This window comes from Chiloscyllium punctatum, chromosome 3, assembly GCF_047496795.1.
Source record: "Chiloscyllium punctatum isolate Juve2018m chromosome 3, sChiPun1.3, whole genome shotgun sequence".
Taxonomy (NCBI): domain Eukaryota; kingdom Metazoa; phylum Chordata; class Chondrichthyes; order Orectolobiformes; family Hemiscylliidae; genus Chiloscyllium; species Chiloscyllium punctatum.
In genome coordinates, this window is record NC_092741.1 from 92,098,407 (window position 1) to 92,112,008 (window position 13,602).

At 44.5% G+C, this 13,602-nt stretch overlaps 1 protein-coding gene across 1 annotated transcript in view; it reads left to right on the plus strand.

Moving 5' to 3' along the window:
• The window catches only part of LOC140462927 (ectonucleotide pyrophosphatase/phosphodiesterase family member 3-like), a 146,083-nt gene that overhangs the window by 10,616 nt on the left and 121,865 nt on the right, over nucleotides 1–13,602 (plus strand). The window contains exon 2 of the mRNA XM_072556428.1: nucleotides 9,666–9,744. Within this exon, the coding sequence (XP_072412529.1) occupies nucleotides 9,666–9,744 (79 nt within the window). The remainder of the gene's footprint in view (nucleotides 1–9,665; nucleotides 9,745–13,602) is intronic.

The following is a 13,602-nucleotide window of genomic DNA, read 5'->3' on the forward strand; positions in this document are numbered from 1 at the left end:
TCGGCACCACCTCCACCTCCCCCCTTAGTTATTTGCAGCAAAGATTGTGTTCTTTTTAGTGCAAGGTTAAAGTATAGTTGATCAGAAACAGTAAGGAACCAATTAAAAGGTTTTCCTGAGTGAACGAAAAGTCAATATTAATTTTTGCTAACCTTGAGAAAATTAATGCGATGCAATGTCAGACATGCACAAAGGCACTAAAGAAATACCATCCAGTTCAAGAGAAATGAAAATCAGATGCATTTCATAGACGTTAAGGTGTTTGGAGTATCAATGTTTTAACCTGAGACCACAGTTACTTAACAGATGTCTGTATCTTAGCAGTATTTCGTGATGTTTTGATTTTCTCTGCTGCTTGTTAATGACTGTGGTTAGATTTTTAGCCTGGATTTAGTATTTTGTTGAAGGTATGAGCTATTTATTGAAGGTTTGAAGTGATGAAAATAGTGCAAAGATGAGCAATATGGCTGATCCTAAAATCAGATGACAATTGTATGGAATAGATTTTTTAAAAGTTAGACTTTTTTGTTTTTGGAAAGGTGAAGTGAATTTTCCGAAAGTGAAGACACCACGTTGAATAAAAAGTATTTTTCTTAAGTTAAACAATGATCTCAGAGCAAGGGGACATGCGTTGAACTCTTAAAGACAATGCGAAGGCTAAAATAATAACAGAAAAAGCTGAAAATAGACAGCAGGTCAGTCAGTATGAGTGCAGAGGGAAATCCAATTATCAGTACTTCTCTGGAGATTCTTTCTTATCTTTTTACAAATGCTGATTGAATTCTTGTGAATTTGCAGCACTTTGTCTTTACTCACCATTTGCAATTTTTTTTTTCTTTTTATTTCATAAGCTAAAGCTTTATTTCATAGAGTCATACAGCATGGAAACAGACCTTATGGTCCAATCAGTCCATGGCAAATGTAATCACAAACTAAACTAGTCACACCTGTCTGCTTCTGGCCCACATCCCTCCAAACCTTTCCTATTCAAAAATCTATCCAAATGTCTTTTAAACATTGTAATTGTACCACATCCACCACTTCCTCAGGAAGTTTATTCCGGATGCAAACTACCCTCTCTGCTTTTCAAAAAAAAAGTTGCCCCTCATGTCTTTAAATTTCTTTCCTCTTTCCTTAAAAATGTGCCCTGCGGTCTTGAAATCCATCATTCTTGGGAAAAGTTACCTACCATTAACCCTTTCTAGATACCTCATAATGTTATAGACTTCTACACGGTCACCTCTCAGCTTCCTACACACCAGTGCAAAACGTCCCAGCCTATTCACCTTTCTTTATAATTGAAATCTTCCATACCCAGCAACATGCTGGTAAATCTGTTCTTAACCCTCACCAACTTAATAATATCCTTCATTAACCAGTGAGATAAATAGATGCAGTATGGATAGCTTCGAACAGACAGAAACTCTCGAGCTGTTGAAAGGACATTTGGATGCTGTTATTGGGAACCCAGGAACCATGTGTTCCTATGGAACGATGCAGTGAATAGACTGAACGACAGGGTTATGAAATTTGCTGGCTTTGATTGGCTGGCAGCTCTCTAAGGTGGGAATTCTTCCCTGATGTGGGCAGCAGTCACAACACGGCCTGATGAATGCTCAATAGCTATGAGGAGAGCTTGTCATGGCAGATCTCAAACTAACCTCAAATGCATTTTGGTCTGTCTTTGTGAATGGGTTTAATAAATAGCAAGGTAATTCTTTCCAGATTCATGATTTCAAACCAGAATATGTAAGAGAATGGATGACTGAAGACATCTGGGAGTGTCAATGGACGTTTGTTTATATGGAGGGGAGGAGTTACATGAAAGCAGAGAGAAAATAATGAATGGCACTAACTTGCTTTTGGGTTGAGAATTATCAAGGGATTATTTGAGTTCAGGAAGATCCAAAGATTGGAAAACTTTTAGACAGTTCAAAGAAGAGCTGACTGGAGTCAGATGCCAGTATAGTCTCTCCTAGAAAGAAGAATATTATTCAGAGCAGGTAAGGAAAGAGTGTAGTTTGTGAAATTTCAGACTAGTGTGCTTGGTTAGAAATCTGCATTGGTTATTCAAAGCTTAGAAAGTCCAGGGCCTCAGCTGTGTTCAAAGAAAAAGCTTCATAGCTCACAGACAATTACAGAGAAACGAGCAGTTTAAGTCAATCCAACACATTTGATGGTGAAAGGAAGTTTTTGGGTTTTTTTTGAGTCACTGGTGCCTGGGAATAGATGGGGTCTTGGTTAGCAATTTTTTAAAAATTGTTTAAGCTTGTTATATTTAGCTTGTTTTATTTTTATTTCTTGTGAGTAATAAACCTCTATTTTATTGTCAAAACCAAACCTGGAGCCTTTTTTTTAGATTACTTACAGTGTGGAAACAGGCCCTTTGGCCCAACAAGTCCACACCGTCCCGCCAAAGCGCAACCCACCCATATCCCTACATTTACCCCTTACCTAACACTACGGGCAATTTAGCATGGCCAATTCACCTGACCTGCACATCTTTAGACTGTGGGAGGAAACCAGAGCACCCAGAGGAAACCCACGCAGACACGGGGAGAACGTGCAGACTCCACACAGTCAGTCGCCTGAGGCGGGAATTGAACCCAGCTCTCTGGCGCTGTGAGGCAGCAGTGCTAACCACTGTGCCACCGTGCTGCCCTTATGTGTTTATTTGAATGAAAGATCACCACATTAAATTAGAAAATGAATCTTTAACACCAGATTTTTTTTGGGATCTGATGTATCCAATATTAACACAATTTTTTTGTACAGCAAGACCTTTATAATTACTTATTATACCTGTAAGCAGAAATTTTACAATGTGTGCAAGGGCACCAAGGTCGTACTGTACTGCAGGATCTCTGTCTCTCTATCTCTCTCTGTCTGTCTCTTTAAGGAATATTCTGCTTTCTATTGATGCCAAAGTGAACATCCACATTTTCCTAAATTATTGTCCATCTATCACATTTTGTCCATTCACTCAATCTGTCCATCATAGTTTTTTTGTACCCTCCTCACAAAATTGCTTTTTGATATATCTTTGTACATCATAAATTTGCCGACATGACAATCCAGTTTCCTCATCCAAGTCACTAATTTATATATTTATTAGTTGAGATGGTCATTGTTATTTGCCCAAGTCCTCTGTTAATGCTAATATATCACCCCAACATCATAGGGTCTTGACTAAGAGTCATAGAGATGTATAGCACAGAAACAGATCTTTGGTCCAACTCATCCATAGACTCATTTGCCAGCATTTGGCCCATACCCTTCTAAGCCCTTCCTATTCATGTACCCATCCAGATGCCTTTTAATGTTGTAATTGTACCAGCCTCCACCACTCCAGCTTATTCCATAGACACACTATCCTCTAAGTGAAGAAGTTGCCACTTAGATCCTTTTAAACCTTTATCCATCTCACCTTCAACCTATGTCCTCTAGTTTTGGACTTCACTAACCTGGGGAGAAGATTTGTGTAGTAACTTTTAAATTGCATCATTTTAAGTGCACTCCATTTATTGGTTCCTCTTTATAGATTTTCTTTTTCAGATATTCAAAGAGCATTAATAATATTTTGCTTAACTTAGTCCTTCACAGAATGTGGGTAGTGCTGGCTAAGCCAGAACTTATTGCCTGTCGTTAAATGCCCTGTGACTAAGAGGTGGTACTGTAGTGCTAATTACTGGACAAATAATTCAAGACCTAAACAAAAGAAAAACAAAGAACTGTGGATGCTGGAAGTCAGAAACAAAATCAGAAATTGCTGACAGAACTCAACAGGTCTGGCAGTACATGTGAAGACACAGAAGAGTTAATGTTTTTGGGTCCAGTGATCGTACTTCAGACCTGATTGTAGCTAGGAAAAGATTGGTGTATATGCTGAAGGTGGAGTTGGGGGAGGGAAGGAGAGTAAAAGCTAGGTGAAGACGGAATCCAAGAAAAGAGAACAGCAATTGGTCAGGCAAAGGAATGGATAAAAGTCAACCTAAGAGAACCATTAGCTGCTAATGGGCACCATTACTGGCTGACAGTGGGTTGTTTATGGTAGCAGCGACTGAGAGAAAGTGAGGACTGCAGATGCTCAAGAGTCAGAGTGGAAAAGTGTGGCTGTGGGAAAGCACAGCAGGTCAGGTAGCACCCAAGGAGCAGGAGAGTCGACATTTTGGGCATAATGTTTCTGATGAAGGATTTATGTCCAAAACGTCAATTCTCCTGCTCCTCAGTTGCTACCTGATCTGCTGTACTTTTCCAGCGCCCCACTTTTCGACTCTGTTTATGGTAGCAGTCCATGTGATGACAAATCCTGGTGTGTGGGAAAAGAACATGGGCAAAGGTGCTCAAGCCGTAAAACTATTGAACTTGAATAGGGTTCATTTCCGCTTGGGTACTCTGCAATCTTCAGGACTCAATATCAAGATCTTGCACTGGCTGAAGTTATGAAGGATTCTCCTTCTCAACGTCTCCTCTTGTGGTGACCTTCGCGTTAACCTATTACCAGTTGTGTGTCTCTAATGAGAGATCAGCCCTCTGATCTGGTAAGACTTTGGCAACTTTATATGTTTGCCTACTGCTCTCTTACAAAAAAGCATCTTGTTAACTAAGAAATGCTTCTTCTGTTCAGACATTGCAATGTCTCAACTGTGTCCATCTTCTGTATTGTTGATTTTTTTTATTTCAAAATATACTTTATTCATGTAAATAAATCTCTGGTACTTGTACAATTTTCCATGTTGTTCATAGTTATATACATTGCATGTCTTAAAATTACAAAGAACAAATTGAATTAATTGAATTCACAGTTATCCTATTAACAGTTACCTTTATTAACTATCCAGTCTCTTGGTATTTGGCTGTGGCTTCAGCGGAACCCACCTAAAGAGTGGGTGCCCTGTTATATGAAAGCAAATTAAACTTCTTTAACCCTCAGTTTATGGGGGTTACCATTGTCCATTTGACTGTCCTATCTCTGGGGTAGCTGTCTACATCCCCAAGGTAAGCACAAACTCCTGGACCTTCGCTGGGCTGAGGTAGCTATCCAGCTCCTCACTGGGATCATTTACCCGCTCTGGTGTCATTGAGCCAGGGCAAGGGTCCTCACTGTCCAGTTCTGTGTCTAACAATGGGACTGTCAGAGGATCACAGCTCTCGGTTGCCTGTAGATGTGGGGCAGTGGGTACCTCCTGGTTCTCACTGGGTGGAGGGTGGACTTCGGGGGGTCCGTTGTTTCCTGGTTGGGAGGAAATGCCCTCCTCTTTACCGACGGCGCTCTGTCTCTTCTTCTGGTGGTGATGGCCTTCTGTGCGTCCATCTTCCCCCTCCGAAGAGCTGGCCGTCCCTCCCTCGTGCAGCTGTCTTTTCCCCTTTTGCTGGGAGGCTTTGGGAGCCTGGCAAGATTTCCTCTTCCTGTTTTTAACAGGTATCCACTCCTCTGCCTGCTTGATTACCTTCTCCTCCATTTCTTCCATCTGCCCGGCTAGAGCTAGGATCAGCTGCTGTGTCTCTCCGCTGGCTGCTGCCTCCTCTGTTCCAGCCTGTTCTTCTTTCTGGGTGCCACCAGACTCTGTTTCCCTGCTCTCCGGGTAGACCTTACTGGTCTTTGGGGGTCCACGGCTCACATTGCCACCTCCAGCCATCTGTGCGTAAGTGGGGCCCCCACGTCTTGGGCAGGCCTTGTACATGTGGCCCGCCTCTCCGCACAGGTTGCAGCTCTTTTCTTCCTGACAGCCCTTAGTCAAGTGACCCTCCTGTTTGCAGTTCCTGCAGATGGTCACTTTGCAATCTGCCGTCACGTGTCCTGACTTTCCGCAGGTTCGGCACACTTTCGGCTGCCCTGCATATGTCAGGTAGCCTCTGCTCCCTCCAACTGCGAAGCTCGAGGGTGAGTGGAGGATGTTCCCACTATCATCGGCCCTCAGAGTTACCCTGACCTGCCGCTTACTGGTCCAGATCCCAAAGGGGTTGATCACATCAGTGGCTTCTCCCCCAACTTGGACGTACCTTCCCAGGAAGGTCAGGACATCAGCCGCTGGAACATAGGGGTTGTACATATGGATTGTAACAACCCAATTCCTCTGTGCAGGAAGCACACACAATGGGGTCGCTGCCAAGATGGAAAACAGCGGCTCCCCTTCCTTCTCCTTGAAGACCTTCAGGAGCTGTTCGCACTGCTTCACACTTCTGAAGGTCACATCGAAGTAGCCTGCCCCAGGGAAATCCTGCAGGCAGTACACACCCACAGCATCCCAACAGTACCTTCTTACTAAACAGGATGCGGTCGAGTGGTGTATGATCCTCAATCTTCTTCACAGTCACCCTGACTGTGTTTCGAACCCCCTGCCCAGGGCTGCGGGCAGCTGTCGAGGCCATAGCTCTGAGGTTGGCTGGTCCCTGAATTGGCGTTAGGCCGAAGCCATCATAAAGATCCACCAAGAGCAGGTCAGCCCAACCAAACGATCCTCCAACGTCCAATCACGATCCAGCGATGGTCTCCAGCAGCTCCGACGACTCGCAACACGATCCCCGTGGTTTCTCCCCCGCCAGCACACATCCGCTGCGTCGAACCTACAACACTCGAGCAGAATGTCTTCCTCTGGTCCTCATGAACTACACATATTCCGAGCCAAAAGGCCGAGAAGCGATGATTTTTTTTTAATTTCAAAAATATACTTTATTCATAAAGGATTTGATGGTCTGTACATTGGATCATGCCATACATATGTCCATATTTACAAACACAGATTCGACTTTATTCTTGTCCTTTACAATCCTGTGCATTTTTCAATCTTGTATATATACATCTATTTGGCTGAGGCATCAGCAGAGCCCAAAAAAACGTCTGTATGGGCCCCCTGTTCTTCTTTCGGCAGGCCGATCTTACACGGTGGTCTTTCCCCACCGCGCCTTGGCGGCAGCTGCCCCAAGCTTCAGCGCGTCCCTCAACACGTAGTCTTGGACCTTGGAATGTGCCAGTCTGCAACACTCGGTCGGGGTCAACTCCTTCAGCTGGAAGATCAACAGGTTTCGGACCGCCCAGAGAGCGTCCTTCACCGAGTTGATGATCCTCCAGGCGCAGTTAATGTTCGTCTCGGTGTGAGTCCCGGGGAACAGGCCGTAGAGCACGGAGTCCCGCGTCACGGCGCTGCTCGGGACGAACCTCGACAAGCACCACTGCATTCCTCTCCAGACTTCCTCTGCATAGGCACATTCCAGAAGGAGGTGTGTGACAGTCTCGTCCCCCCCGCAGCCACTTCGAGGGCAGCGTGCGGTGCGGCAGAGAGTCCGGGCGTGCATAAAGGATCTCACAGGCAGAGCCCTTCTCACCACCAGCCAAGCCACGTCTTGGTGCTTGTTGGAAAGTTCTGGCGATGAGGCATTCTGCCAAATGGCTTTGACAGTCTGCTCAGGGAACCGCTCGACAGGATCCGCCCTCTCCTTTTCCCGAAGGGTCTCAAGGACGCTACGTGCTGACCACTTCCTGATGGACTTGTGGTCAAAGGTGTTTTTCCTCATAAATTTCTCCACGAAGGACAGGTGATACGGAACGGTCCAACTACTCGGAGCGTTCCGCGGCAGCGAGGCCAGGCCCATCCTTCGCAACACCGGGGACAGGTAGAACCTCAGTACGTAGTGACACTTGGTGTTTGCGTACCGGGGATCCACGCACAGCTTGATGCAGCCACACACAAAGGTGGCCATCAGGGTGAGGGTGGCATTGGGCGTGTTTTTTCCCCCATTGCACCGGTCTTTGTACATAGAGTCTCTTCGGACCCGGTCCATCTTTGATCTCCAAATGAATTGGAAGATGGCCCGGGTGACTGCGGCGGCACAGGTCCTGGGGATAGGCCAGACCTGTGCCACATATAGCAATACTGAGAGGACCTCACACCTGATGACCAGGTTTTTTCCCGCGATGGAGAGCGACCGTTGCCCCCATCTGCCTAGTTTCTGTCTCATCTTCCTGATCCGCTCCTCCCAGGTCTTGGCGCACGCCCCAGCCCCCCCGAACCAAATACCCAGCACCTTCAGGTGGTCAGTCCTGACGGTGAAGGGGATAGAGGATTGGTCGGCCCAGTTCCCGAAGAGCATGGCCTCGCTCTTGCCTCAGTTTACCTTGGCCCCCGAGGCCCGTTCGAACTAGTCGCAGATGCACACGAGTCTGTGCACGGACAGCGGATCCGAGCAGAAAACAGCGAGAAGCGATGATAATCAAGTAAGCCTTAGATACAGTATAGACATAGGAGATTAGTAACACTGAATTATGTTGAACAACCCTTACCCAGTGTCACATCCTGGTAAAGATGGCAGAAACCAAGATTTGGCAGTAATGGCAATCAGAGCAAATCCCAGAAGCGGACAATTCCAATGGAGTTATTTGGGCTCTGTAACTACCAGGATCAAATTCTTGAGTATGTTGATTAATAATCAAACAAATGTGAATTCCAAAAACGATTAACTAATTTGCATAAACAGGTAGTTCTAAATTGATGTCCCAAATATTTTCATGACCAACTAAACATGAAAGTTAAATGCTCATCTCTTTAGTGTAGATGTTTATACAGTGGAGACCAGAGATCAAACCTTATGGGAGTGCAATGTGTGACGTAACAGATAAATTATCCAATAAAAGTATTTCTTGAAAAGTTTCAGTTTTAAGAACTACCCAAGTACACCTGTCTTCAAATGACCCTCATTATGTGGAACCAACAAAAGCTTTCGTTTTTTAAAAAAAAGCTAAATGATATTTTATGGTTTAGTTGAATAGATGAAATAAGTAAAGTCATAGAGTCATACAACATGGAAACCAACCCTTTGATCCAACATGTCCATGCCGACCTGATTTCCCAAACTAAGTTATTCCCATCCTTGTAAATCTTTTCTGCACCCTTGCAATTTAACAACAACCTTGCTACACTGGGACAACCAGAACTGTATGTAATGCTGCAAAAGTGGCCTCCCTACAAACTCTGAAGGCTTGGAATGGAACATTCAGACAAAGATTATTTGTAATTTATATATTAGCTGCAACAATTATAGATGAAAGTAGAATCCAGAAACTTATTTTGAGAACTTTTGTCAATCAAGGAAGAATACTGCGACTGTAAGTATATATTTATACTTCAAAATGAGACAATTGTTTTTATTGGTTTGAAAGAACTCTGAATACTTCAGCTTTGTATTGAGCAAAGCAATGGAGTGCTCTCCATGAATAAGTTAGGTGGTGGGATACCTAAAAAAATAAAATGCCAAGCGTTCAGATATGTTGCAAATTTTTGTTAAACTTTTATAGACATAAATTAACAAGTTAGAGTACAAACATGTTCGTGTCAGCAAATTATTTCGGGTAGTTAGTGGAGGCATGAGCTCCTTGTAGGAATATTGTGGGAAGTTCTGGTGATTTCTAACCTTCAGATTTTGGCAAATATTGAATGAAATATTTACCTTCAATGATGAGGGAGTAAACCGACAGTAGGCAATTCCCACACATGATAGCACCTAACTTGTTTTCAACCAACTCCAGTTTAAAAGGTCAAAATTACCACATTGTGCATTGGGTCATGACCCTTCCAGTGAATGAATGCTTCTTTATCCTAAAGTAAAAATTAAACGGCTGTATTCAAATGGTGTGTGCAAGTTGATGATGTATGTTTCCTTCTATGTAGGTACTGATCATGCTTGTGTTAGTTTTGCTACTTGGATCTGGACTTGGACTTGGCCTCAGATCAAGTAAACAAGTGGCAGGTACGTGATATAAATTTACCAACTTTAAAACGTGAAAAGTGTTATTTCTTCATCGTTGATGTACTACTAATGCTTTTAATTGTGACTTCCTTGTGTTGGTTGGACTACTTTGAGCTGAATCAGGCTGTAAAACCAGTGAACACCCCAGACATTACTGATTCTTACTTGTCATAATTGCCAAGCTGTTTCTCAATCTTGGGAATGTTTCAGTGATAACAACAACTCTGACTTGTGCTGTATTTATAACTTTTTTATCTTTTTTAATAGACTTAAAAATCAATCTCATCTTTACCTGAATGGAAGTGCATCTAACTTTTGATTCTGCCCACAATCTCTTCTAACATAATCACTGTCATATTTATGTAAGTTTCTCTTGTCACTAAAGTAATTCAGCAAAACCATGGGACTAAGAGCTACTGAGTTTGGCACTGTGCGAGCCAGGTACAAATTCATTTACATTAAGCATTTTTTTTTTGGCTTTAGTTTCTGCTCAAACATATTGATTTATCATTGAACACAACAACTTCCACAAAGCAGTGTGTATGGGCAGCATTTTAGAATGTAGAACTATTTATCTGGAAAATGGGAAGCCTTCATAAATGAGATAACGAGACTCCAGAGAAAGTATATTCCTGTCAGAGTGAAAGGCAAGGTGGGTAGGTATAGGGAATGCCGAATGACTATAAAGAAATTGAGGATTCAACGTTTCGGGCAAAAGCCTTTCATCAGGAATAAAGGCAGTGAGCCTGAAGCATGGAGAGATAAGCTAGAGGAGGGTGGGGGTGGGGAGAGAGTAGCATAGAGTACAATGGGTGAGTGGGGGAGGGGATGAAGGTGATAGGTCAAGGAGGAGATGGTGGAGTGGATAGGTGGAAAAGAAGATAGGCAGGTCGGACAAGTCAAGGAGACAGTAACTGAGCTGGAAGTTTGAAACTAGGATGAGGTGGGGGAAGGGGAAATGAGGAAGCTGTTGAAGTCCACATTGATGCCCTGGGGTTGAAGTGTTCCGAGGCGGAAGATGAGGCGTTCTTCCTCCAGGCGTCTGGTGGTGAGGGGGCCACATTTCCGCCACCTCCAAAAAGACCCCACCACCAGGGATATATTTCCCTCCCCACCCCTTTCCGCCTTCCGCAAAGACCGTTCCCTCCGTGACTACCTGGTCATGTCCACACCCCCCTACGACCCACCCTCCCATTCTGGCACTTTCCCCTGCCACCGCAGGAACTGTAAAGCCTGTGCCCACGCCTCCTCCCTCACCTCTATCCAAGGCCCTAAAGGAGCCTTCCACATCCATCAAAGTTTCACCTGCACATCCACCAATATCATTTATTGTATCCGTTGCTCCCGATGTGGTCTCCTCTACATTGGGGAGACTGGGCGCCTCCTAGCAGAGCGCTTTAGGAAACATCTCCGAGACACCCGCACCAATCAACCAAACCGCCCCGTGGCCCAACATTTCAACTCCCCCTCCCACTCTGCCGAGAACATGGAGGTCCTGGGCCTCCTTCACCGCCGCTCCCTCACCACCAGATGCCTGGAGGAAGAACGCCTCATCTTCCGCCTCGGAACACTTCAACCCCAGGGCATCAATAAGGACTTCAACAGCTTCCTCATTTCCCCTTCCCCCACCTCATCCTAATTTCAAACTTCCAGCTCAGTTACTGTCTCCTTGACTTGTCCGACCTGCCTATCTTCTTTTCCACCTATCCACTCCACCCTCTCCTCCTTGACCTATCACCTTCATCCCCTCCCCCACTCACCCATTGTACTCTATGCTACTCTCTTCCCACCCCCACCCTCCTCTAACTTATCTCTCCACCCTTCAGGTTCACTGCCTTTATTCCTGATGAAGGGCTTTTGCCTGAAACGTTGATTTCGCTGCTCGTTGGATGCTGCCTGAACTGCTGTGCTCTTCCAGCACCACTAATCCAGTATTTGGTTTTCAGCATCTGCAGTCATTGTTTTTACCTTAAAGAAATTGAGGGTTTAGTTAAGAAAAAGAAGGAAGCATATGTAAGGTATAGACAGGATAGATCGAGTGAATCCTTAGAAGAGTATAAAGACAGTAGGAGAATACTTAAGAGGGAAATCAGGAGGGCAAAAAGGGGACATGAAATAGCTTTGGCAAATAGAATTAAGGAGACTCCAAAGGGTTTTTACAAATACATTAAGGACAAAAGGATAACTAGGGAAAGATCAGCAAGGCGGCCTTTGTGTGGAGCCACAGAAAATGGGGGAGATACTGTGGAAAAGAATATGAAAGATGTAGAAAGTAGCAAAATAGATGGTGACACCTTGCAAAATATTCACATTACAGAGGAGGAAGTGCTGGATGTCTTGAAATGCATAAAAGTGAATAAATCCCCAGGACCTGATCAGATGTACCCTAGAACTCTGTGGGAAGCTAGAGAAGTGATTGCTGGGCCTCTTGCTGAGATATTTGTATCATTGATCACAAGTGAGGTGCCGGAAGACTGGAGGTTGGCAAACGTGGTGCCACTGTTTAAGAATGGTAGTAAGGACAAGCCAGGGAACTATAGACCAGTGAGCCTGACCTCGGTGGTGGGCAAGTTGTTGGAGGGAATCCTGAGGGACAGGATGTACATGTATTTGGAATGGCAAGGACTGATTAGGGATAGTCAACATGGCTTTGTGCGTGGGAAATTATGTCTCACATTTGAAGAAGTAACAAAGAGGATTGATGAGGGCGGAGCAGTAGATGTGATCAATATGGACTTCAGTAAGGCATTCGACAAGGTTCCCCATGGGAGACTGGTTAGCAAGGTTAGATCTCATCGAATACAAGGAGAACTAGCCATTTGGATACAGCACTGGCTCAAAGGTAGAAGACAGAGGGTGGTGGTGGATGGTTGTTTTTCAGACTGGAGGCCTGTGACCAGTGGAGTGCCACAAGGATCGGTGCTGGGCCCTCTACTTTTTGTCATTTACATAAATGATTTGGATGCGAGCATAAGAGGTACAGTTAGTAAGTTTGCAGATGACATCAAAATTGAAGGTGTAGTGGACAGCAAAGAAGGTTACCTCAGATTACAACAGGATCTTGACCAGATGGGTCAATGGGCTGAGAAGTGGCAGATGGAGTTTAATTCAGATAAATGCGAGGTGCTGCATTTTGGGAAAGCAAATCTTAGCAGGACTTATACACTTCACGGTAAGGTCCTAGGGAGTGTTGCTGAACAAAGAGACCTTGGAGTGCAGGTTCATAGCTCCTTGAAAGTTGAGTTGCAGGTAGATAGGATAGTGAAGAAGGCGTTTAGTATGCTTTCTTTTATTGGTCAGAGTATTGAGTACAGGAGTTGGGAGGTCATGTTGTGGCTGTACAGGACATTGACTAGGCCACTGTTGGAATATTGCATTCAATTCTGGTCTCCTTCCTATCAGAAAGATGTTGTGAAACTTGAAAGGGTTCAGAAAAGATTTACAAGGATGTTGCCAGTGTTGGAGGATTTGAGCTACAGGGAGAGGTTGAACAGGCTGGGGCTGTTTTCACTGGAGTGTCGGAGGCTGAGGGGTGACCTTATAGAGGTTTACACAATCATGAGGGGAATGGATAGGGTAAATGGACAACGTCTTTTCCATGGGCTGGGGGAGTCCAGAACTGGAGGGCATAGGTTTAGGGTGAGAGGGGAAAGATATAAAATGGATCTAGGGGGCAATTTCTTCACGCAGTGGGTGGTACGTGTATGGAATGAGCTGCCGGAGGAAGTGGTGGAGACTGATACAATTGCAACATTTAAAAGATATTTTGATGGTTATATGAAAAGGAAGGGTTTGGCGGGAAAGGGCCAGGTGCTGGCAGCTGGGACTAGATTGGGTTGGGATATCTGGTCAGCATAG